Source organism: Bombus pascuorum, chromosome 5, assembly GCF_905332965.1.
Source record: "Bombus pascuorum chromosome 5, iyBomPasc1.1, whole genome shotgun sequence".
Taxonomy (NCBI): domain Eukaryota; kingdom Metazoa; phylum Arthropoda; class Insecta; order Hymenoptera; family Apidae; genus Bombus; species Bombus pascuorum.
The window spans coordinates 840,076-865,129 of NC_083492.1; the positions used below are offsets into that span (position 1 = coordinate 840,076).

The window sequence follows — 25,054 nt, forward strand, 5'->3', positions numbered from 1 at the left end:
CGTCGCTATCCTATTTCACGATACTAGCCATCGAGTTTCGCGTCGATTCGACTCGAAACCTTTCATCTTCTCGTCGACTGTGCCATTATGTTTTCTCCGTTGGTTTCACGAGTACCGACCGAAAGAAGTCCGCATTTAGCGATGGAATTACCGTATTTAGAGGCACTCGAACGTTTCCATTCGACGTCGTCCGAGTTTTAATTACGTCGACGGGTACAATGGCGGCGTATAGTCTCGTATGTGTTCCACGTTCGTCGTCGACGAATAAAGCGTCCAGAGATGCCTGTTAATTATCGTCGCATTCACGCTGGCCACGTATCGCTCGGTATTAAACGCGTTGTTTCGACGCCGAGAATCGTTCGTCGAGTCGCTCGTCGACACAATAAATCCGGTCTTATCGGCTGGTGCACGCAGAATGCTCGTCCCTGTCGCGATTTCCCTTCGCGATAATGCCCGGCGAACGATCGGCTGTTAACTCCGCGTTTCGGCTCGCAACGCTGATTTTCTCGGCAACAGAGGGAGACTCGTGCAAAAGTGCTGATAAAATATGTCCAGACCTCTCTATCGGCATTTCGAAACGAGTCTGGAAATTGAAAATCAGTGTACACGCGACATTTATAATCTGTCGTACGTAATGCGAGTTCTGATCTATGGTATCGATGTTGTTTCTGCGTTTGCGTAGATTTTTCGATGTAATTTAATTTGGTGTAACTCGAGGCGAGTGCGTGCGCGCGTGTGTATAGGTGGAGGATTTCTCGATTATTATTTATCTTTTTATGTATCTGCCAATGCGACATCTTTGGTACAAGTTTTATGCTCTATTGTTCAAATAATTGTACTATAAAAATAAAAATTAGGTCAAAGCTTGGAAATTCTACAAACGTTTACCTTATTCTCAGGAATATCGAATAACGTTCGCGTTTTAGAGTTAAGTATAAATGGAGCCTTAATTCAATGGGAATTTTGCGTTGAATCAGAGAAAGATAGGAGACACGAAGATGTAAAATATCGTAACGCGGTTTCCGGTAGAGCGGAAGTCGATCGAAAGTTTCGCGGTTCGAACGGAGGGAATTTCGTGTCGCGTTCCATCGCGTGTTTCACCGAGCTGCGACCAAATATCGGGTCTCGTTTAACGAAGTTAGGATTACTTCCTTCTATTTTCGATTCCGATACCCTTTGTTCCTCCGGTTAACTTTTCAAATTACGAGTGCGTAATAAATTAAGGCCGAAAATGCAGACGATTCGTTGGAAAAAATCGTAGGTACGTGTCCGCCGTGAAACGTACACGGTTGCATTATGCAAACGAATACGAGGGCGGAGTGGAAAAAAAGAAAATTTTGATCTGGTTTTCGCGGTAGTTGGTTCTCGTATCTCACGCTGACCAGGCCGCAAAGGGGAATAAAAAAATCCACAGAAATCGCTGGACCGCGACTTGCTCGGGCCACTTTCACCTCTGACGCACCTCGGGCAAGGCTGACCAGCTCTAACGTCGAAATAGGAGCAAGGAAGGGGAGAAAAAATAAAAATGGTCAGTCGGGAGGAAAACTGGGAAAAATTCTACTCGTTTGTCTACTGCCATTCCTACCGCTTTGTTTCTGTTTCATTGGACAGGTGTTCCAGTTCAGAAAAGGCTTTAAAGACCTGTTTGTCTTTAAATGGGATTGTTGGGAAATTTTGAAAAAATGTTTTTCTCTCGCCAAAATTGTTCAATTGGTGTAATCAAACATTTCGGTCCTTGTACAGTTAGAATTCAATGAATTTACGTTATTTATTTAATCGAGTGATAAGTTTCCCATATTCATAGGAATTATTTCACGTACTAACTGGAATATTAAAGTTGACAAAGAAAATCTTAGTCGTTGTTAAGGTTTGATGCGTGACGCAGTAATAATTGTCCCGTTGTACAGCGAATAAAAAAGATTTGTAAAAATCTCTGATTTCATTCCAAAGTCAGGATGATATACCACCTCTTTTTCCGCAACTTTCCTTCTTGGCGAATTGGAAGAATCTCAAAGAGCGGAGTTTTCAAGGGAAGACCAAAGTTCGCTCGTAAGTCGTTAAATACGTGGCAACGGGGCCGAATTTGTAGCACGTCGTGTCGAGAAAACTGGTCGTGGTACGCTATAAATTAGTTGGCTCTTCTGGTACACGTAAGGATTATTATCCGGGCTAAACTAAACAGTTCGCGTGCTGCTTAACTTTTTCTAATTGTTTGGAAAGCGGCCTGCGTCTGTCGTCAACTTTCGACTACTTTTCGACTAACTCACGATTCGTGCACGTTAATTCGAAACTCTTCCATTTGTGTCGACTATTTCAAGCTCTCAACCTTGATGAGATTCTGCCGATTTGATTTGCTCCATTTCAAACATTAGGAAGAAAAGTTCGCCGTTATAATTTCTAGAGCGAACTTGGATGTTTTCCGATATTTTCATCGGACTTGACGATCGATATCGAAAGATGTTGTAATTTATCATAAACGGTTTCGATAACGATCCACGCGACTCTAACAATTCCATTCAGGTAATTTGAAAACCTAGAAACAGAGATGTACCGTTGTAAATTACGAAATAAACTTCGACGTTTCGTTTTCTTTAAACTTCATAGTCGGCATCGTATAGCATAGATCGTATCGTAATATATCGTGGATGACTAGCCTCGGTTTGTTTTGCATTCTACGATTAAGCAAATGAGATATCGCATCGTGCATCCTTACATCCCTCGAGAATTCGTCGTTGTAATCCGTGTGATTTCTCAAAAGATAAAAGGTGTCTGCCATGCTGGCTATTAAAACATCGTCGCCCGCAGAGCAGAATCATTTCGCTGCTGGCTGCGATTAATTCTGCCCCGATGTCTTGATACGAAGCCCCGAACGGCGACAAAAATAATTGCCAGATATTGTGCCCTTCTCCTTCATATACATAGATTGTTTCGTGTTAGTCAACGTCATTATTTCGTTCGTTGATTCTTGTTCTGCTTTTGTCGCGTAACTCGTGGCTCGTTGCCTTTTCACGGGGAGCAAATTTCAGAGACGGTGGAACGCGTTTGAGGGCTTTTCAACCATGGCCGGGTAGCGATCTATGCCTTTTCATCGAACGGTTTTCGAACGAGATCTTTTTCCTCGCCTCCTTCTCCGCTTCCAGTCATATCCGCTGTTATTGTTACATAAACGTTTAATACGCGAACAAACAATAGTTTCTCTCACATGCTTGGAAACTGAAATTTTGAAACAAAAATGTAATTCAAGGGGAGAAGTTAAGTTGCACAAGAAAAGGGGAATAGGGAGCTGAATGCGAGGAACTTTGTTAAACTTTAGAGACTTGGATCTTAAGTTATTCCGGATTGATTTTTTACTTTACTTACTCTTCTTCTTTTTACTTATTCTTCTTTTTTTTCTTCTTATTTTATTTTACTTATTTTACTTACTTATTCTTCTTTTGTTACTTAATTCTCTTTTGTATTCACCCAAGGGCAGTATTTGTTCGAACATTTCATTATTTGATAGAAATTCGTAATAAAGAGAGCTGCGAACTTTTCCAACGAACCAATAAATTGGTAAATAAAGAAAGACACGAATAGAAGATATAATAAATAAGATGTTTGCGTGCGGAATTGTATCGAAATAAAATCGTTTGTTCGATGTTCGTCGGGAGACGTATGAAATTGTTGGAGAGTTCGATGAGTTTCGTTCTGCAGATGGAAATAATTCAGCGGGTGGCTGAAGGACGAACGAATTCCTGTTGCGGCGAGCATCAAGCGCATCGTAGTGGCGTTTGAGCGAACGATAGGTCGTTTAAAGCCCCTTGCGAGTTATACACACGTGGTTTCTCTATCTAATCGTAGAAACAGTGCACTCGTAAACCGGTAAGAGTAGTCGCTTGGAAGTGAACGTTCCACGACCCGGTAATTCAGACACGAAACTGACATATGATAATTCTATCTGGTTCACCGGCTGGCCATTTCTGTGACGATTATCGATAACGTTATAGTTACCGAAGGAGGGCGAATCCACTAGAATTTGCGATTGTATTACATTTATTTCGCTCTCGGGCATCCACAAAATGCTATTAGGTCAAAACTTTGAAGCAATTTTTTTTTTAAATTTCCGAATTTTCAAATACTCAAACTCTATGAAGTATTTAAATATATAAATTTTCCATCAACGAATTTCCAAATATGCATATTTTCCAATTTCTGCATATTTAAATTCTTAAATACTCGGATATTTCGATATACCGATATTTTTATATTTCCAAACTTTCAAATTCCTTTTCTATCTTCAATTGTTCAAATTTTTCAGGTTCCTTTTAATTAATTTTTATACTTCGAAACTTCCAACTGTCCCGTTCATCGAATCATCGGCGAGTAATGCCATAAGATCCAAGTCATTCCGATCAAAGTAAAAGCCTGTACATTGTTATCGGATACTCTTAACCGCTCACGTTGGTTGGCTCGGTTCGTTCGTTTTCCTTTTGCTCGCGTAACATCGAGATTACTTTCACTTAATTAATCAGCTGGTGGTCATCCCGAGACGCGCGCAACGTAACGTCACTCCGGCGTAATGATCTTTGCATCACATACTTACGCAACTCTCAGTCGCGGTCACCTGCGTTCTCTTTTTTCTTTTTTTTATTCTCGATAGCGGCAGGACCAGGTTGGCCTTGAACCAGAAACTTCCCAAGCCATCGATCATTGGCATCGCTCGTGCATCGTGCCATTTATGTTGCTTTCTCCCCCTATTGCTCCAATTCTCGTTTGTTCTTATTTTTATTGTGATTTTTTGCCACGCTATTTCAAATGCTCGGTTTACGTATTGGCTTCTTTCTATTAGGAAATCGAAAGAAAAATGCCTGGCTTTCTCTTTCGACTTGAGTAATCGTACCGAAGATCCAGTGTAATCTAAGATACGCTGATTTCACATTGAATCGAATTCAAATTTGGTTGCTAGCTTTCAAAGGTTAAAATTACTTGCGTAAAGGTTTATGATTCGACGGATCGTTTCGATAGACTCGAAGAACACCGATTGTGAAAATTGATTTATGCTGGTGATTCTATCACTTTTGGTCTCGGTAACGTCTAAATGTCACTCGATGCCTTGGAACGTGACCGAACCAGCGTACAACCTAGCGTACAACAGTCCCCTTAAAGTGTGCTAAGTAACATTTTACCGAATCGTGATTCTACACCGATTAAACACCCACGGCGTTCGATCTTTGATATTACACGACAGACCCTCGATCATGATCTACGAGGGTGGTTCAAATATAAACGAGACTTTTGTTTCTGAGCGCGTAAATTTAAAGGGAGCGAGCGGCCGCTTCTAGTGTGCATTGGTTGGGATGTCAGGAGTGGGGAGAGCAGGCCGTTGTCCAGTTCAGACACGTTTGGCGGTAGTATTCAAGATGTCAGAGCAACAAGTACACCTCTCAGTTGCGAAACGCATTATTATTAAATTTCTCACACATGAAGGCGTCAAACCAATAGAAATTCTGCAAAGATTGACTGCACAGTTCGGGGATCAGACACTGTCAAGGGCTCGCGTGTTTGCCTGGCATAAGAAGTTCAAGGAAGGACGTGAACTGGTTGAAAATGTGGAACATGATCGTCGTCCTCGAACCAGCATTACGGAGGAGAACATTCGCACAATAAATGCTGCTTATTACTGTGAGCTTTTGAGGGAGGCAAAGGTTGCTTATCGTTCGAAAAGGCGTAACCAACCGATTCGAGACGTCATTCTCCTCCACGACAACGCCAGGCCTCATACAGCAGCTCTAACCTGCACAACATTAGAGGAAATAAGGTGGACTCCACTTGATCATCCTCCCTACAGTCCTGACCTATCGCCCTGCGATTTCCATCTCTTCGGACCGCTTAAAGAAGCACTAGGAGGACAACGATTCCAAGACGACGCGGCGGTGGAGGCCTTTGTGCGCAATTGGCTTCTGACACAGCACTCTTCTTTTTACGATGCTGGGATCAAAAATCTCCCAATCCGCTGGGAAAAATGCATTTCCAAAGCAGGAGACTATGTTGAAAAATAATATGTGCTTGGCTATGTTATTTCACTGAATAAAATTATTTTAAAAATAAAGTCTCGTTTATATTTGAGTCACCCTCGTACCAAGAATCACCCTTATCCCATCACCTTTTATCGTCACATTAGGTCTCGAATCCATCATCCGTGACGTCAACCTTCTTCGATCGTGCTATTTTTCTCTTTGAAATATCATTATGCAAACATGCTTGCTAACATCTTAATCGTCGATGGAACTACGTCTCACGATTTTCTTCCGTACATATAATCTTTCGAAGCTTACGCGTCGATTCGTTTTTAATTTTTTAATAAGCATTCGAAAGTTTGTGCGAGATTTATTTCGTCTGTATCGATATCTATAATATTTGATATAATACAGGACGAAAGCACGATACCTAAGCGCATTTCCGTTGATTTTCTAACTTTAATGACACGTTATAACAGAAGAAAGGAATGTAACAAGATACAGTATGAGATTCGACTCGATTAAAGAGTTAATCCAGATCTTAGTACAACATCTCCCCGAGATATGAGAAATCGATCATCCTCTCCGATTCGCTTCAGCCAAACCGCGTTCACTTCCATTCGCGACACTTTTATCCAACGCTTTCATCTCGGCAAACGCGGCTCCCTGGGGGTAAACTAGCGCATGTACACCTGGCACGGCTGGTAACGAGCAAGTAGAGAAAGAAAGAAAGAACGGGGAGGAAAGATAGAAAAAGAGTGGCGGTGCTCTCTCGCCTCGGCCAAGCTTCCCGTGAAAACCGGGCACGAGATTTGGCGATGGGCCAAAGCACAGTCGCTCGAGGGTCCACGTCCCGCGGCTTGGATTTCTGCTGATTTCGGGGGAGGCGGCGGCGGAGGTGGCGGAAGGTGAAGGAGGCGGAGGCGCCTGGGCGTCCCCAGGGGCAACAGGTACCTACACATACACGGCCATAAGCTTTTCTTCGCTGCAGAGAGATATGCCCGGCCACGTGCTCGCGCTAAATATAACGTCTGCCCACTGTCTTCTTCCTCCCACCACCGTAGGCTCGTCCCAGCCCTCTCTATTTTGTTCGCGTTCGAGAATCTGTATCGCGACTGGATCGAACGTGTTTCTCCGTTTAATGGGGACTGCCGTTAATTACACGCAATTAAACGAATTACTTTTCGATTCTGTATTGGCGAATTTATATACAAGAGAAGAAAAACGTGTATAAGGGGTTGGACAGTTTAGACGAAGTTTGTGGAAGTTTCAAATTTTCGATCGAGATTTACTTATGGTTAGTTACGCAAGTGTTTGGCTATTCTGTTAATCAATGCGGTCACGTAACGCTTGTTGAGATATCACGAGTACGAAACTTGAATATCGCCCAGCCCGTTGATTAAAATTACGCTTCCGTTTGGAAACCTTACTGATCTCCTCCTATTTGATGTTCCTGTATCGATTACGCCGATATTGTACGAGTTTGTACTTTGTTGGTATTCCTATAGGTTGGTTCTTCTGACGTTCAACGAATTACAGAAGCGAACGACGCGATAAAGCTCGCCGTTCTCGTTCGATTCGTTAATCGCTGTTCTGATAATGCAGATTCTATTGTATTTCAAACGTTCTTTTAAAGTTTTCAAACTTTTGATGTTTCCGGAAACTAATCGACTCGTTTATCAAACTGAACGTCCATCGGGACGCCAGGAAGGCGAAAGAACTCCGTTGGAACAGCGTTTCGACATTTGCGACGCTTTTCATAATCCCGCAAAGTGTCGCATCTTGATGTCGATCCGATTGAACCAGGATCTAAGCGTTGTCGGCGCGATTTACCACTGAAATCCCCGGTGTATCGTCCGTCACGGGGTAAGAAAGTTCCCGGAGTCGAGTTCCAGCAACACGGCGGATGCGTATTGAATTACCGAGGTCGTCCTAGTTTCCGGCATGTTGGTAACCATCGGTGAATACCATTTTCACTTTGCTACGTTCATTTTTCACGTCGGTAAATTCTCTATGACGAGTCAGCGCCGCTCCATCGTTTCCATCGTAGTTTCACGTTTATCATCGCGACGGATATCGGTTCGTTCGGAGACAATGTCATAGTGACAGCGAAGAGGCTTCGAGGATATTTTGGTGATGCAGATGTGGAACTGTGAGTGAGTTTGTTAGCGACGACGTGTTTCTAAGGGCTGTTGTGAATGACATCATCCTATTATTCATAGCCTTTTCATCCTCGAAAATGTTTTCATACCGGCATTGCGTTACGACAGCTCTGTGTCGCCGCAATGTGCTGATTCCATAAAGCGAATTCTTCAGAAGCCAAACCGATCGATCGTCTGTTTCATAAATTTCTCGATTCGTTGGTCATTGTGCAATTTTTTTGGTAATTTTTTTTCACAACTAGTAGAAACAGCGCGATTGTACCAGACTATGTATACCTATAGTAAAACACGGAAAGTTCATTGAATCTACTTGAAGGTTTCATTATATTCGAACGCAGGAAACCTTTTTGGAACCATTTACGACAGGTATGGTCACTGGAAGCGATATAGCGGGGTCGTAAAATGAAACGTTTAGCGGTGACACCGACTGATCTAACCACATCTATGAACACAGGCATCCGTGTCAGTTTTTCCAAGTCATTTTCCATCATTGTTAGCGGTTAAACGACACGTTACAAATTTAGAGCTTTCAGACCATAAATCGGAAATTATAAAGGATTTTTAAATCAAAGCTACATCCTCGTTCATAAATATCAGGTAACGTTATAAACAATTACACTGGAAGGTACGTACGTGTAAGAGAACTGTGAGGAATAGCGCGGTATTTATTCCAGAACTTGGAAAAGGGACGAATATCTAAGTGCCTAATAAAAATTTCTAACAAGTTCGAGTTCCTGGCGACAGCTTCGTGTATTCTTTACCTTCCTCTCATTTATCTTGTACTTTAACATAGACGTGCTGCATATTTTTTTTATTTTTTGCTGCTCAGACTTTTCGACGTTCGCGCAGTAAATAACGTTACCGTAGCGAATATCATCAAGTACTGTCATCAGGTTTCTAAAGGAAACTCCGAGTCTGATGGAAAAGCCGAGGCGAAGAAGTGAATTTGACTGTTGATTCAGAAGTTTGAAATTCGGCCGAAGCGACTGATACGTGTTTCCTCACCAAACATTACATGCTGTTCTCGTTGCTAAAATAAATTCAAACTGTCATCCGGTGGATTCAATTAGAAGCGAATTCCTGCCCGAAACAGTCAAAAGTCAATATTCGTCTTCTAAATGCAGAAACTTGACTCTTTATCCATACGGGTGGCTTCTATATAGGTACTTCAGAAAATAAGCGGCAATTAAGGAAAATTATAAATTCTATCTGTAATTTCTCCATCCACCGTCGTTTTATCATTTCTTGACAGCAAATATATCTCTTAATAGGTTTTTACTTAATCGTTTAGCCTCTAACGGTAGAGTGAATCGTTTTCACTGAACTATTTCTTTTATACGTTACATTTTCCGATGTTGCTTCTACTAATGTGATTAAGTAAAGTATAGGTTCGTTAAGATAAGAAAATTAATCTACTAACGGCTACGTCACTTTTGATGGAACGAACTTTCTCTTTCTTCTCCTTCCCTACCCTCCTTTCTCCTAGTTCTCTTACATTACACCTCCACAATTTAACGTGTCTCTGAGATAGAACGTTGAAACTTCTCCCAATTGGTCTACATACTGTTGCGAATATGTCATATAGTTTCTACAAAAGCCGGTAGCATGCCGGAGGATCGACGAAATATCCTTAATCCCGACCGAGTAGTTTCTCGTCCTGATTTCGCGAATATGGTCAATCCTGTCGCCTATTCATTTCGCGAGGCGGATCGAAAGAGGGTTTTTGCACGCGTGGTCGTGGTCGCGTGAGAGGAGAAACCTCGGAAGAAACGGGCTGATGGCTCGTCGGAGGTTGGAGGAGACGGTTATGCGAATAACTCGGGGCTGGCACGGACATACTCGGCTCACGATCCGAACCATCCTCCCTCTGTCTGCTTGGCCTGGCTGTCCAGCTCCTAACATGCCACGGCCAATTTCTGCCCCGCCACATTTGTCTCCCTTGCCAATTGCAATGCTCCGCGCCGCTTGCTTTTGCCGAATGGAACACACAGAACCAGGCGGCAGCCACGAAAATAGGGGATAGAGATAGGAGCAGAGCGAGAGAAAACAAAACGCTGCGATGAAGAGTGTGTGTTGAGAGAGCGTGTGCGCGCCGGATAGGAGAGAAGCGAGAAAAGCGGGCTAAGCGGATTCCGGTGCGGTGGATAACTCGGCACGGTCAATGATCGCGGCTCGATACCTCGAATAGTAGAGAGTAGCGAGAGCTTGGTGGCGAGACGAACAGAGAGAAAGAGAGGGGAGCGAGATAGAAGTTCGAGTGCGTGCCTGATAATAGGAGCTCTCGGTTGGGTGGGCTGGAAAAAGGTCTCGATGGCGTCTCCGCCAGCCGTCTGGTATCAGACTACAGCCTGATTGAAATTTAGAAAATTGCTTGCTTGCTTGCTTGTGTTGCTAGATCCGAAGTTGCGAGATCTATCGTACTCTTATGATTATTAAGGGTTGAAGCAAGGAATACGGTATTAAGGGATAAATTCTCGCAGAAATATCAAATCTTGGTATCGTCAATTTTGGACCACAGTAGAGATCTAAGTTTAAATCGTCAGCTAGACGGAGGAATATCAATCAGTCATTAGCGCGTACGCTGTCTAAGATGCACGGTAGCTTGCTATCGTAACGCGCAACTGTCGGATGATCAATTCTGTTAAGTCGTGCCACTTTTCACGTAAATCTCTTAAATTACGTGTACGTAATTATACTTAATATACAGATTTTTTGCAGCTTTCCAACACAATAAATAGAGGGCAGAGACTCCAGCGAATAAAATTCGTTTCAGCTACTTTTATCGATCTTAGTTCTCTCGCTTCGCTTTTATATTTCATCCGGATCAAAAAGTTACGAAGGACGTACGTAATAGTTTTCTTCTATCGGAGCGGATCGAGTGGCGTACAAAATCCAATTTTTTACTTGGAAATTCGTCGTTGTCACCAGAAGGCTATCATTATGCGCCGTTGCGGGCTTTCACGAAATCTAACTGGCGCGACTACGAACGATGAAAAATGGTGGACGGTTGCACGCGGACTGAAATACGTTGTGGCAAGCTAAAGGGGGACTAAGCTTGTGCGTTGTAAGGCATTCTCGGTGTCGGTAGTGTGTCCCTTTACTGCAATGCAGAACATTGAATTTCCAACCGCAGTCTGTCTGCACACGCTCTCTTCCAAGTCGTTGTTACGGCTGCGAATGGTCTTCCGCATTCGAGCGATGATGCGTTTGATCACGTGTGATGTGTTTATGAATTCTGTGGGGAAATTCGACCGCGTTCTCTCATTTTTCCTCTTTGAAATTTTAGATCGCTTCTTACGAGACCCGGAAAATTGATTTTATTCTTGTTAAATTTAGCATCCGTTTTAAGTGGAAATTTGACCGTTTTATTTTCTTTCTTTTTCTTTTTTCTTTTATTTTGGAAGAAATTTTCTAGTGGAATCGTCTCTATGGCATCTATGTCATCTACGTCGACATCGTCCGAAAATTTTGTGAAATTATTAAAAATCCTCTTTCGATGTCCAGGAATCCTGCAAGTTCCAACAGAATTTTTTTAAACGATGTCGAACTATATCGGATTATATTACTTCTCTGCGAAAAATGCTTCGGTAATGTTCCTGCAAGACAAAATATAAAAATTTTATTTCCTAATCTTCCGTTGCACTTTGAAATTTCAAAGCGTAAAATTCTATATCTGCATATTTTTAACATTCATGACCAAAACCGCTAAGCTCTCTTATGCTATTGAAAAATTACGTGAAATATAACTTCTACAGGTAATTCCCAAAATCCCCGTAATATTTTTACAACAGGAAATGTTAAAATCGTAATTTAACATTTTTTTATTATAGCTGAAGATATGCAAATTCTGTAGGTAAATTCATCGCCGTCGTCGCTGAGTCTTCCCACGCTATTTGTATATAAATCTTTAGTTTATTGAAAAATTGTTTTAAATAGCGTTGACTGTTATAAAAATAGAGTAACGATAGCAATACAAAATTATAAGCGAGACACGAAGAGGAGGACAATGAATTCTTCTCAGCGAGACTGTGTATTTGAAATCGAAACAAGCAGAGGGTGGGTCGAAATAAATGGGATAATATTGTTGCAGCCGAAACGAGACATCGTTCGATAATATTTATCTTGCTATATGGTCGATTTAGAGTAGGTCGTGGCTTGTTCCGTATATGCACATTGTTGCATCTGCTTTAACGACGCGTTGTTATTTTTACAGTAGACAGTTTCCCGCCTCTTTCACCCTTTGGCCCCCATTTTTTGTCTGTTCAATTTTCACGCTGACGGGGATGGACGCGAAACGTTATTATTATATGCGAAGTCGACGCGGTCTCTGGTAGTAGTGGATTTTTAATTAAAAACGCGAACGATCGATGTCAGCGACATTGGACCTTGAATTTGATTTTGGTTCGTTCGATTCGATCTAAATAATCAAGAGGCACGAAAATATTGCGTTTAAAGGAGCACGAAAGATATTTGGAAATTCTGTCAGACGTAGAAACGATATGATCGATAAATATCGAAAGTTGCCTTAAAAATCTGACGACATTATCGGTCTTATATCGTAGAATTTATCGTAAAAGGAATAGTCACGATGCTAGAGGGTCTTTAAAAAATAAATGGGTAGAACTGTCGGGCAGGCGTATAATTTCTACGGTCTACGATCGTACAAACGCGAAACGCCTCGACGAAAGGGAGAACAGAGTAGAAGTTCGAATGAAGGTAGGTCATGATACAGACAGCATCTGGTTGCAGTCGCGTTATTTTTACGTGAAAACTCGGTGGAGATACACGGCGTCGAACAAGCACCGTGTCGTGTAAGCAAAGCCTCCGGGAAAACGAAGCGGCGCGCGGTGCGGTGACACATCAAAGAGATGAGTTACCCCGTCTCTCTTTCTTTCTCTCTTTCATCTTCGGAAATTTTCTCAATCGCGGAACGCTCGAGCGATCGTCCTTTAAGTTTCTCAAATCGTAGAAATATTTCGTATATGTATGTACGTATCTAGCGTGCTTCGATACGATCGTACATTCGTTGAGTGTTCCATCTCTGTGTTTTACATTATATTTGCTTACTCGTTATTTGGAATATACATACATACGTATTTATCATACATCGGTGACGTTTTTTCGATGGTCGAGTGAAACCGCATCGGTATTTTAGTAAATGATCGATGTAAGTTTCGTCGATGTAATTTAATCAATTTCGCGTGACGTTGGTTAAAAAAGTCCATATTTATCTTGCGGTAAAATCGTGGACTTTTACTTTATTAAAAATAAAGCGTACAAAGACTTTATCGACGGACTGTATATGCATACGGTATACAATATAAAAATGTATATAATAATATATATCTGTAAGACGATAAAAATGCTCATTGGCAAAATTCAAGGGACGAACATAAGTAGACTTGTCACTGACTGTACGTATTATTATTAGATACGAAAGGGAGGAAAGTAAAAGCGCAGACACATAATTTCATAACGATAGCTGAGAGAAATGACAGAAAGAAGAGAAACGAGGAAACAGAATTGGACTAATACTCGAATAAACTGAGTTAACAAGCAATTTCCTCCGATTCGTCCCGAGACACTCGAGCAGTCGTTCTCTTCTCCCTGCAATTAGAACCTGGTCTTGCGTACTTCCACGAAAATCTCGGCCCGGCTGCAATTATATATTTAGCAGAATTACACCCGCGGGAAAGATATAAACGATCGGCTGGCTGATTTATAATCGACTTTGTCATAATCAGGTATTTTGACGTTTCACGGGGGGCAAGAAAACGTCACCGATATAATTCAACGAGGTATCTGACGATGAACGCGACGTCTTTCAACGTTTTTGGCATTTCACCCTAATTGCCATGCCCATCTTACCGCCATGCGAATATTATACGCGGTTTCTCTTCATCGAGCCGATCCCGAGATCGGAATGAAACACACTCGGCTTCGTGTCTTTCGACGTGGCACGGTCATCGTTCATCGAGAAACGTGGCAGCCGACGTGTCAGGATTACTTTCCAAATACATTAAACCCATCAACCACCGTTTCATTATTCATTTTCGACCGTATCAATTTTCCATTACCATTCGAACACCATTCGATGAAAAATAGATTTTCACCAGAACCAAGGTTTCCGCGCAGCAATTGGTTACCTTTGTGCTCTGCCTCTTTTGTTAAAATGTCCTATCTAACTCTCCTTGCACGTTGCGATGCTAAATTGTACTATCTATTTTGATACAATAACGGTCATTTTTCATGTATCTACACAGTCGTGCGAAAATCACCACTGTGGAACAGATTTAGAGTCACCGAAATGTTCAGTTCTGCAGGAATACGGATCTTCGCTCTTTGCTCGTAACGAATACTCCGGTTCTAATATTTGCTTAATTTTCCATCATTCGTGATTAAAATCGCTCGTTCGTTCATCGTATAGCACATTCTCGCACCATCGTTCTCGAAGAACATCAAAATAGAGCTAGTATGTTCGAAACACGTTTTCGTATGCATAGAAGAGGCTTAAGGGTGAAAGTTCGTCCCAGCTCGTTAGGGCTCGTTGATTCTCTTTAATTTTGCATTGCAATTAGGTGGTGTTCGAACGCGAAGAATCCCCCCTTCCCCTCTAATGAACTCGCATCCGTCATTTGCATATCACGTTTGCCACGTCATTAACTATATCGTAGATAATTTTAAAGCGTTACCACTGATAATTGAATTCTCGCGATACGCTTCAATGAAGGAGATCGTCGTCAAAGGCTACGGTGCAAGATTTGTCAGTCTCTTTGCCAATGATAGGATTAATTATCGTTTTAGTATAATTAGTTTTGAATCTAAATCCAACCGAGTGAGCGTTTGCGCGTAATAACTTATGCCAATTACGAACCATATGAATGGACCATTGGACTACATTGTAAGATCTGCTCATTCATGCGTTCCTTTTGCACTACACCGAGCTTCTTCGGAGCCACTGCCAAACAGGAGGCTGCGAAGCCTCGAGATCTCAACCTTCGCTTTCGCAACTTTCCTTCTCGGGACTTTACGTTGTAGGGAAAGCGTACGCGAAATTTCGCTTACGTAATGCTCATAAAGTGAATTTAACGTACGCTATACGTCATGTACAATCGGACAATTTATCGGTTTTTGAAATAACACTTCTGCCTCCTGGTTATATATCGGGATGTTTTTAGTTTGATGGGAGCGATGCTCAAAAAGTTTCGAGCACCGTTCGGTATATCGATAGGAAAGTTGAGAGTTCGTGAGAAACCGAAGGATGACCAGCGAATGCAGTCGATAATGGATCACGAAACTTTGCGTTGCGCAACCGAGGCACGGTGAAAATTATTCTTGGGTGCGAGCATCGGTTCACAATCCACTTTTTATGTATCGACGTTGGGCCAAAGGCGAGGCGTTTTTATTATTTACATTATGATTCATATTCAACGATCACGATCCTTCGACGTACCAAATATCACACGATAGCACGATTTTCCAATTATTTATCACTGCGTGTAGATCCTCTCTGATAAAGACTGATCGATCATGTTTACGAGGCTCTAAAAGGATAAAAAAAAAAAAAAAAAAAAAAGAAAAAAAAAGAAAAGGAACGACCGAGAGAGAAGAGAGAGACGTAATCTTTAATCTTACGTAAGCCAGCCGAAATGGCACGAAGTGAAACGTTGCCTGCCGCATTATCGTCGACTTTGCGTGTGCCGCGAAAGAGATTCCTGGTCGCGTATTCATCCTGGGCCGGTTCCACGATTACAGATTATAGCACCAATTATACCTACCACTCTCTTAGTAGTCGCGATAAATTATCCGTTCAACTACGTACGCCGAATGACAAATCGCCGACAGGTGGCTTCGCAGAATCGGCTCCCTTTCAAACAATCAACCAGAGCTGATCCCTTCGATCGTTTTTTTTTAACCGTTGTTTGTTACTGTCGTTGTATCGTTATTTCCGACCTAGTTATCCTTAATTCGCTACTCGAGATCGGACAGATACGTATTTTGTTATAGATTTCTAGCTTTTCAAACGTTCAATTTCAAATCGATTTTTTTCAGTTGTATTTTGTTGAATTTTCAAAAATGTCACGGTCTACCGATCTTTCAATGACCTAATATTTCGTTTACTTACATTACAAAATATCGCTCTTGCTACCTAAACGACGTGCAAAAATCGTTCTCTTTAAGGGATTAATCTCCTCTGCTTCTCTTTCCATCGCTTTAATCTCTCCGTTACTTTGGATCGCTTCTTCGTCAGGTATTTTTAGCCAGCGCGTAGGTTGCACGTTGTATCGTGCAACGGGAGGGTATTGCCAGGTTTTACGCGAAATTTGCTCGTGCGCTTGGTGGCGGACGTGGACGCACGGTGGCAGAAAATCGACGAATTGTTTCGGAGCGAATCGTTCACCGGTGGCCGGTTAGAAAGTGGGAAGAGCATTCTTCGACGAGACATTTTAATTATACCTCGTTACTCAACGAAAGTAAAAGTCTCGCGATGTGCAGGATCGCGAGCGTGCGGAATAAATCGTGTAAAGCGTCGTTCGCTTGGAACGTTTCTCTTTCTTTTTGTCCTCTTCCGTTGGAAACAAATTTATCGTCCTGTCACCTATACCGTCGACGAGGCAACAATTTTGGATTTGCGATCCCTACTATGCGTGATTTCTCACTTCGATTTTATGATTTTTCGTTTTAATTTCATCGAGGTCTTTCATCAAGAAATACAGAAAATCGCGAATCGTAACCCAGTGAAGAATATGCAGTGGTCTTGCAGTTGCAAACATCGTCCAATAAGTAGAGGGGTGCGACCAATAAAGATACAACGCAGCGCACATTTATTACCGGGACAATTCTAGTGGGCGGAATCGAGCCATTAATTTCGAGTTATCCGCTACTGTGGGTCTCGTTGCACGCGGAGGAAGTCGCAAAGAACAGCGTCCGGCGCGAATCTTCCACGAACGAGTGTACAAATATCGCGCGAGCAAATAGCCAGGAGCATAGCTCTTTGTCGGCAACGAGATACGCGATGGTTGTATGTGTTTCACCCCGAGTTCATCGTTCCTCGTCCACGCGTGTAAACGAACGGTCATGCTTTATACTTTTATCTTTTTAATCTCAAATCGTTAACAACGGAAATCATAACGGTTACGATCCAAATTAAAAAGATTATAAATATGTAAGAGGAATATACGATTGTATGAGAATCAATATGGTAGTTTAAATGATTTTTTCAAAAATAATCCTATACATGATCGATATTCTTTGGTACCACGACAAAATTGTAATACTTTCGTTCTAAGAATTCCAAAATCTTCTTGCCAATGTTTATAAATCGGAAATAATGAAATTAGCTAGCTACTCATTGAAAAAGTCGGTTCAATTATATGTATGACATTTCATATTTCATTATACTTGATTCATTTCCGCTTATTAGCCCAGAAATTGGGCTTGGTAACGTAGGTTACGATATACTACACGCTATCTTTATCCCGTACTGTTGCTAAACTTGCCTAACATAATTATTTTCTTTGCTTTTGATTCTAGAGCATATTTCATTATAAATTTCGGTATATGTACTCGTTACATAGTTAGATCAAATATTTAGGCATTAAATACGAACAACATTTCGCTTTCATTTGATTTAGTGGCTATAAAAAGGAATTTCAGAGATCGCCTCGATATGTTCTTCGTTTCCATCTCTTTCATTTAGATTCTAGAATTATATGAAATTTAAACAAATTGCAGTATCTGTGACACGATAAATTAATATATAGCCCTTAAAGAATTAAAAGATAGAACTCTATTTTCAATTGTATCGATATAAATCTAAATTAGCATAAACATCCGTAGTTTAGTTATGCATGAACGATCCGATGGAGGAAATTCAAGGTTCGCGAGCGCGTTATTCCGTATCGAGCGACGTTATGTCGCGTTACGTGGCGCGTTACGCAAAAACTCGCGTGACGAGGCCTCGTGTCAATGACTGGAAATCTCGTGCGTTGATAGCGTGCGTGCCTGCTGCGTATCCTTTGGTTCTTGGATAATAAACCGGCACCGCTCGACTTTGTATCTACTAGCGTGTTTTCCTGCATCTTTCGCTTCTTCGAATTAGTTTTGTACGAGCGTAACTTTAATTTCCGTGTCCTCTGCGGTTGCGTGATGCTATTACGCTTGAGTTTTCAAATTTTTATTTTGGCATGTACAGCGTTGCGGGTTAATTTAGCAGATAATTACTTGCGACATGAGAGAAGTAGATACTTTGCGTTGTGGATACGTAATAGTATATGGTGGTTATTACGCGGTAATTCTCATTTTTAGAAAATGATTTCATTGATATGACAGAGTTAATATAAATTTCAATCCGCTAGATAAGGATTTCAATTGGATTATTCGTTCCTTGGAAATTCTAGCTCGATGATATAGCGGAAAAAGCGTTTCAGCGATAAAAAGAGCTAATGCAAAGTGTAAAAAAGCGTGAAAAAGATTTGATTAGAAAAAAATAGCGTAAAAGGACTTCTGAGAATGAAGCAAGAACCCTCGTAATATGAAGAAGGAAGAAACGTAAAAAGTAAAGACGGCGACATTGATGATTCCAGGAAGTTCTTGAACGAATACGATCTTCGCGAGCACGATCGAATTCCTGGAATATCCTAGAATCCTATGAGACATATCACAGAACTTTGAAATTGACTAGCTTTAACCAGCTTGGAGTTACATAAGCTCGTCAATGCAAAAAATATGACGTTATACGATCGAGTACCTGTACCTTACGATAGTAAAGTAAGATAATAATCGGTTGTCAGCGTAGACCAAGCGACCAGTTGCGATTTTGAAAATCCTTTCACTGGTGTGTCAAAGCAGTCAAAGCGCGACCTTCGCGAGACTTCAAACGGAAAGAAAAACTGCTTTTGTTCTCGAGCTACAGGTTTCAGTCGCGTATTCCTTTGTAATTTCGAACGATTCAGTCATCCTTATTAATCGGTTGTTCGTTAAAAATAAACGCGCTCGTTTAAAATAATCCGATACAAGGAACATTAACGTATTCGTATTTTATAGCGATATCGAGAGAGATATGCGTTTATCTGATCGCTACTGCGTTACTCGGTTCATTGGTTCGAAAATTTCTTTACATGATTAACGCAACGTGCTCGTTAGCTTCCGTGAAACTTGTCGCGGTGAATCTCATTGCACAGTCCACAGACTTGTTCGTAATTGGTACTTTTTATTTAGTAAAATCGAGGACTTCGAATGAGGAATTAGCGTCAAATATTCGGTCCAATATTGCAATTTATAGACAGGATTTTCTATGTATATATATATTCAAGTTGGAGTGACTTACAGCCGCTAAAAGCAAACGTGGATAAGAAAGAATCGAATGAAAAACGAGCAACCCCTGTGCGACGATCAATCCCCATGAATGCGATACATATCGCGTACAAAGCAGAGAGTCGAGAGGAAGCCCTCCATTTCAGGGGGCTGCCGAAGAAATCCTATCAGCCGAAAGAGACGCCGAGAATCTAATTTTTCCACGAAACGAAGAACTTTCGAACAACTTTGAACATAGTGTGTGACATATACATGGAGTACAAATTTTTATGAACAATTACGAATCGGTGATATCTACCGCTTTATACTTTTAATGTCAATCTTTTACTCAAATTTGGTAATTTTAAAAAATTCTAAGTAACTATTTCATCTGAAGATTTTTATTCTTTTTTTTTTTTTTAAAGATTCTCAGTGCTTTATTACGCGTTGTTCGTTTTCTATTAAAAACGAATTATATCGTATCTGTAATACATTTGCAAAAACTAAAATCAATTCAGCTAAAGTCGATTTGTCTTTACTAACCTTTAATTCCGTGCTTATAAGAACTTTCGATTAAGAAGAAACTCGGTTAACAGGTTAAGTTCTTGCAAAGAAATTATAAGCTAAGGAATTAATCGCACATAAACGAATTTATCGCCCGTAACAAACGCGCTACACCTCCGTAGTTATCGTTACCTGGTTTCAGTCGGGTCGAAGCAAATGGCCGATGAAAATCGATTCGTTCGTCGGACTGACGTTTATTCTTTGTCCAAGAACGTCATGTTCGCGCGTGTTTGGTCTTTCTCTCGTTCCACTTGCAAAACGGAGCCTCGTTGTGTCACCCTGTTCCTCGCAGCCTGTATTTGTCATTCCCGCCCTGATTCTGATTCTTCTCGTTCGCGGTTCCACGAAAGCGTGATTTGCAGTTTGTCGAGTGCGCCTTTTCGTTTGGCTCGAACGGGCAACGATCGATAGCGATCATTGTTATAGGTGGACGTACGATAAACGCTCGGTGTTATTTTTTCAGTATAGGCGGAAAATACGTAGGCCAGTCGATAAGTCCTTTGCTTCTTTCCTCTAATTTCTGCTCTAAGAGATGATTTTCTTAAGAGATTATTAAAATTAAAAAACGCTAGATAGGACGCTATAATTAAATTTTAGGATTTGGAAGTCTATGGATTTGTTGTTAAATTAGACTTGCCACGTTTGAGAACGATAGTGGATCAACGTCTGGAGTCCATGGTAGCGGAATTTATTCCAAGTTTGACATAGATTCTCAAATTTGACAGGGAATGCGCCGTGAAATATATCCAACTGGTCACCTCCGCGAGAGCAATGGGTCCGTGATCAGCAAGTGTAATGACGGTCGCATTAATATTAATATTCGAGCCGTTCGTCTCTGAGCGAATGCACGTTTGTTCATCAATATTTGCCTTAACGTACGGCACCGGGTGCACCTGCTGTTTACCGACGCCTGTCATTTCTCTTGGTTTTAATAACGTCGAACGACTCGTTTCGACAGCGCCCTATTTAAAAGCAAAGCAAGTAACGTGGCATTAACGCAACGCGATCGAAATTTATCTGCGTTTATCCAAAACTTTACGAACTGCAACAGTTATATTTCAGGTTACGTTTCTTGCTTGTTGCTTTCACAAAGTTTGCATGGAAAGTTTCCGATAGAGAATGGAGAACTTTGAATATTTCTGCTCTTTTTTTCGTCGACTCGAACATTGTATTTTCCGCAAATTTTCCTATACCTTCGTCGCTTCGTGGCGTGCGAATGATGGGTTACAAGTTTTCAGTTATGAAATATCAAGTAATACGAAAGTGCGTTTAATAATAAAGTAGCTATAATACAGCGACAAATTTACGACATATTTTTATTCATTCGTCCTTCGACAACTTTCTATCTCGATGTTGTTCTTTAATAAGCAAAAAAGTGTTTTCGATGTTTTAAGAGGAACTTTAATACGATATTCAAACAAGGAATTAAGCACGTTAAGGACCATCGTCCCGTCATTCTCCCATCATTATCTTTACAACGCGTTCTTTCTTTCTCCGGGATATGTGCGTCTCTTTCGTAATTATTCTCCGATATCGCTTAAAAAGCAATAATTCAGTGGAAATTGCTGTACGCGTATCTTATCGGCGTTGTAACAACGGGAATACTTTAACGTTCATCACTGACCAGCAGTGGAGCGGAGTTACTGTACATACGTCGCATGAATATTTCGAGGAGTCGCGCTTTTTCATTGATGGCGTTTTAACCGAGCTTGTTCGCGGAAATTCGACGGTCTCGGGGAAGGCCACCGTTTATAAATATGTGATTCGTTAAGGGAGAATCGGGGCAATATGGGATCTCGTTTGATAGTCTACGAGTATGCTTCGTCTGCTGAAGTTAGATACAGTTATATTCCCAGGTGTATGTCCAATTTTAGGTAGCACCTGTGTCGGTCGGTAATTATATTTAATGAGAATGTAAATAATTCCGGTCAAATCTCTGCCAACTTTCCAACGAGTCGATGAAATTGCCGTGTAATTTAATCGGCGGCGACTATTCCCGATCGTGGGCTTTATTTTAATGCCGAAATAATTCCAGACTCGGTGTTCGTGCTTGAAATCGTGGGATCTTTCCTAAATTCGCAGATAGAAATTAGAAACGGATCATACCTTTTTAATATACGTTTTACGGACTATAGGTCTTCGATGATATCACGGAGTATAAATATAAATCGTTTACAAAGTTTACTTGTAGTTACTTGTTTCCTTCAACCAAACATTTTACCTTTATGTAAGAAAATTTATCATCACCAGTAATTTGTTGTAATCTCCAACTAGTGACACGTTGGTAATAATTATCCGAGATAACTTTGTCTTTTCTCGTGAAACTGACAAAGATAGAAATACCTCGTTTTAAACGAGTCAAGTCGACAATACCGACAAATTTTATTTACACTTTTCTAAAAGCAAGCTCGATGTATTTTTTATTAGTGTCAGCGTCGGTAGCAAGAAGCGTCTAAACGACGAGAGTACACGAATAACGGCGGCTCGACCAACGGGCGAAGGGTGCGTAAGAGTGGAAAGACGACAGACAATGGGGTGGAAAAGGAAAAGTAGAGGGAGTGAAGGATGGAAAAGTCAAAGGTACGAAACGGTCGTGCGGGTATCGGTGGAAAATGGGGTGGGCAGGGGGTGTGGTGCGAGCGTCTGGCGGCCTAGAAGCAGCTCGAACGAAGTGGTGGGAGTCGATGCGGCCATGTGCTCGAGCGTCGACGCTCGATCGGCGATCAGTCGTTGCCGCGCGCTCACCGAGTGCACGTTCGGTGCGTACGTATTATCCAAGTCTCGTCTATCACTTCGTATCATCGTGATCGACGATCGAATCTGACGAGGGACAAAATAAACGAAACCATTGACCAACCGACCATTGACTGAATACAAAAAATACAAGAAAATAAAAAGGAAGATCGAACGGAGAGAATTTCTCAGGACGAAATTTGTCGTTCTACGATGACGTCAGTGCACCCTAACGATAGCTCGTCACGCGTGTGATCAAGCAATTAAATCCTGAAATAGGGGATCGAGGATAGAATCGCGCGAAAAATCAGCCATCTCCGAGTAATCGTGTTGGAAGATGCCAAGGTGATCCTGTTGCTTGCCTCGATCGTTTCGTCACACGTTTCCTTGAGGCTGTTCGGCCTGTAAATCATAAATCGTAAATCGTAAATCGTAAATCGTAAATCGTAAAGAAGAAAACGCGTTAGCCGTAGAGTACGCCCCGTGATCCTGTGGTAAATCGTTTATTTCCGTTCCGCAAACGCATCCTGGCGCGTTGTTCTCGCCATACAGTGGAATCGTTGACGATTGTGCCGCGATCATGCACCACACGGCGCCCTGGTACCTACCCTGGGGCCTGAAGCTGGTGCCTCTGCCGATCCCGCCTGGACACCCCGCTTCTGGCATTCCGAATCCTGGATTGCACCTGCTCGCCCCGTTGCCAGGCATCTACGCCCCTGAACCGCGAAAGGTAGGATAGATTCTTCGTCGTACTTGTCTCCGTGTTTCAACTTTTGCTATATCGATCCGATGAATTTCCGTCGGCGAATCCACGTATTCATTGTTTCGATTACACGAACCAATTTTACGATATTTGGTTTTTTCGTTTACGGTATGCGTCGATCGTTTTGTTTTCTGGATTTTCATAGATTTCTATTTAAGTAATTTTTCGTGCGTGTTTCTTACAAATATATTTACGATTAAAAGTTTCATCCATCTTATCTTAACGAACATCGAAGAACTTCTTAACTACCGAAGCGTTAATTGCCAATTAGTTAAATTTCTATCGATGGAATTTGTATATCGTGATATGAGACATTAGTTGAACAGTCACAGGCAATAGAACGTGAGTCAATGAACCATCGTACGAACTTTGTATACATATTCCACAAACAAAATTCTGTCCTAGCTTTGTTTATTATGATCGCGTGAACGAGTAGGCTTTTCATATAATACGCGGCATCCGCTTTCGGCGAAGCCTTCCTTTGTCACGAGCGTTTGTTGATGGCCAGATTAGGAGGATAATGTTATTGGTCTCGGTCGGAATGACCCCCTAAGGGTATAACGCGAAAACAATTCTCGGAAAAGGCTGACGGGTGGACGCGAGAGATATTAACGCGCTGATAACAGTGTATATACATTAGTTTAAACGGGAATAACGATATCAGGTAGAATAATGCGATTACTTTGGCTCAGGTAGCCCAGATAGCACGCGCTTTCGTTACAAATGACCACGCGAAAAAACGCTACCGCGAATACCTGACGTTAGCATCTTATTTATATTTGCTTAGCGTTCACGGCACTAGACGGTTCCGTCGTAGAAAAATATCTTGCTCGGATGCAATGTTTATCCGAATGAAACTTGGCGTCGCGTTACGCGAATCACCAGCCCTCTTTGCTCCGATTAAAAAATCTCTGTTCGTCGGTCCTTTCGCTGTGTCTCGCCTATTGTGCCCACTTCGTTGCTATTAACTATAATCCAGTCGCGATTTTGACACCGAGACGTTGTGTAAACGATCATCGGCTCGTTAATTTAGTTAACGCAACGTTGAATACGCTCGCGCGCTTCTTTCGCGTATCATTTTATCCAGTTATATAATCTGTGCTCGTCCTTACTTAACAAATTCGGAGAATTTCGTTTCTAAACGCCTCTTCAAGGCGAACGTCCTCGCGAAGGAGGTTTTATTTTGAAACGATTTAAATCCGAACGTTAATTATCGTCGATCTCCGACCGTTGTATCTTATTCGTCGTCGCAATCGAAGGAACTTGCCCGCCGCTGATGCATATTTTACCGATCGCGAAAACGATCCTGCTTCGTCGCGAGGACAAATGCATTTTTTAACGAATGCACAAATCCGAGAAGCTGCAGACCTGTTTTCGAAGCTGAAACTTCGTTGGCGTTAATTATCGTCGTCCGGGAAAAGTTTCACGGTGAGAATTAGTCTTCGTCAATTACGAAGATTCTTCTCTCGCGTTTTTCTGCATTCAGGCGATCGTACGACGCCGTCTCGCGTTGCTTACAAATATCGTCGATAAAAAATTCA

General features: G+C 41.6%; 1 protein-coding gene across 3 annotated transcripts in view; it reads left to right on the forward strand.

Moving 5' to 3' along the window:
* The window catches only part of LOC132906695 (pseudouridylate synthase RPUSD2-like), a 182,027-nt gene that overhangs the window by 14,170 nt on the left and 142,803 nt on the right, over positions 1 to 25,054 (forward strand). Inside the window, exon 2 of one of the 3 annotated variants that reach the window (XM_060959104.1) lies at positions 4,298 to 4,358. The exons of 1 other annotated variant lie outside the window; for it this stretch is intronic. In XM_060959104.1, the coding sequence (XP_060815087.1) occupies positions 4,298 to 4,358 (61 nt within the window). Of the gene's footprint in view, positions 1 to 4,297; positions 4,359 to 23,302; positions 23,481 to 25,054 lie in introns of all 3 variants that reach the window. One more of the 3 variants, XM_060959103.1, reaches the window with a different exon arrangement.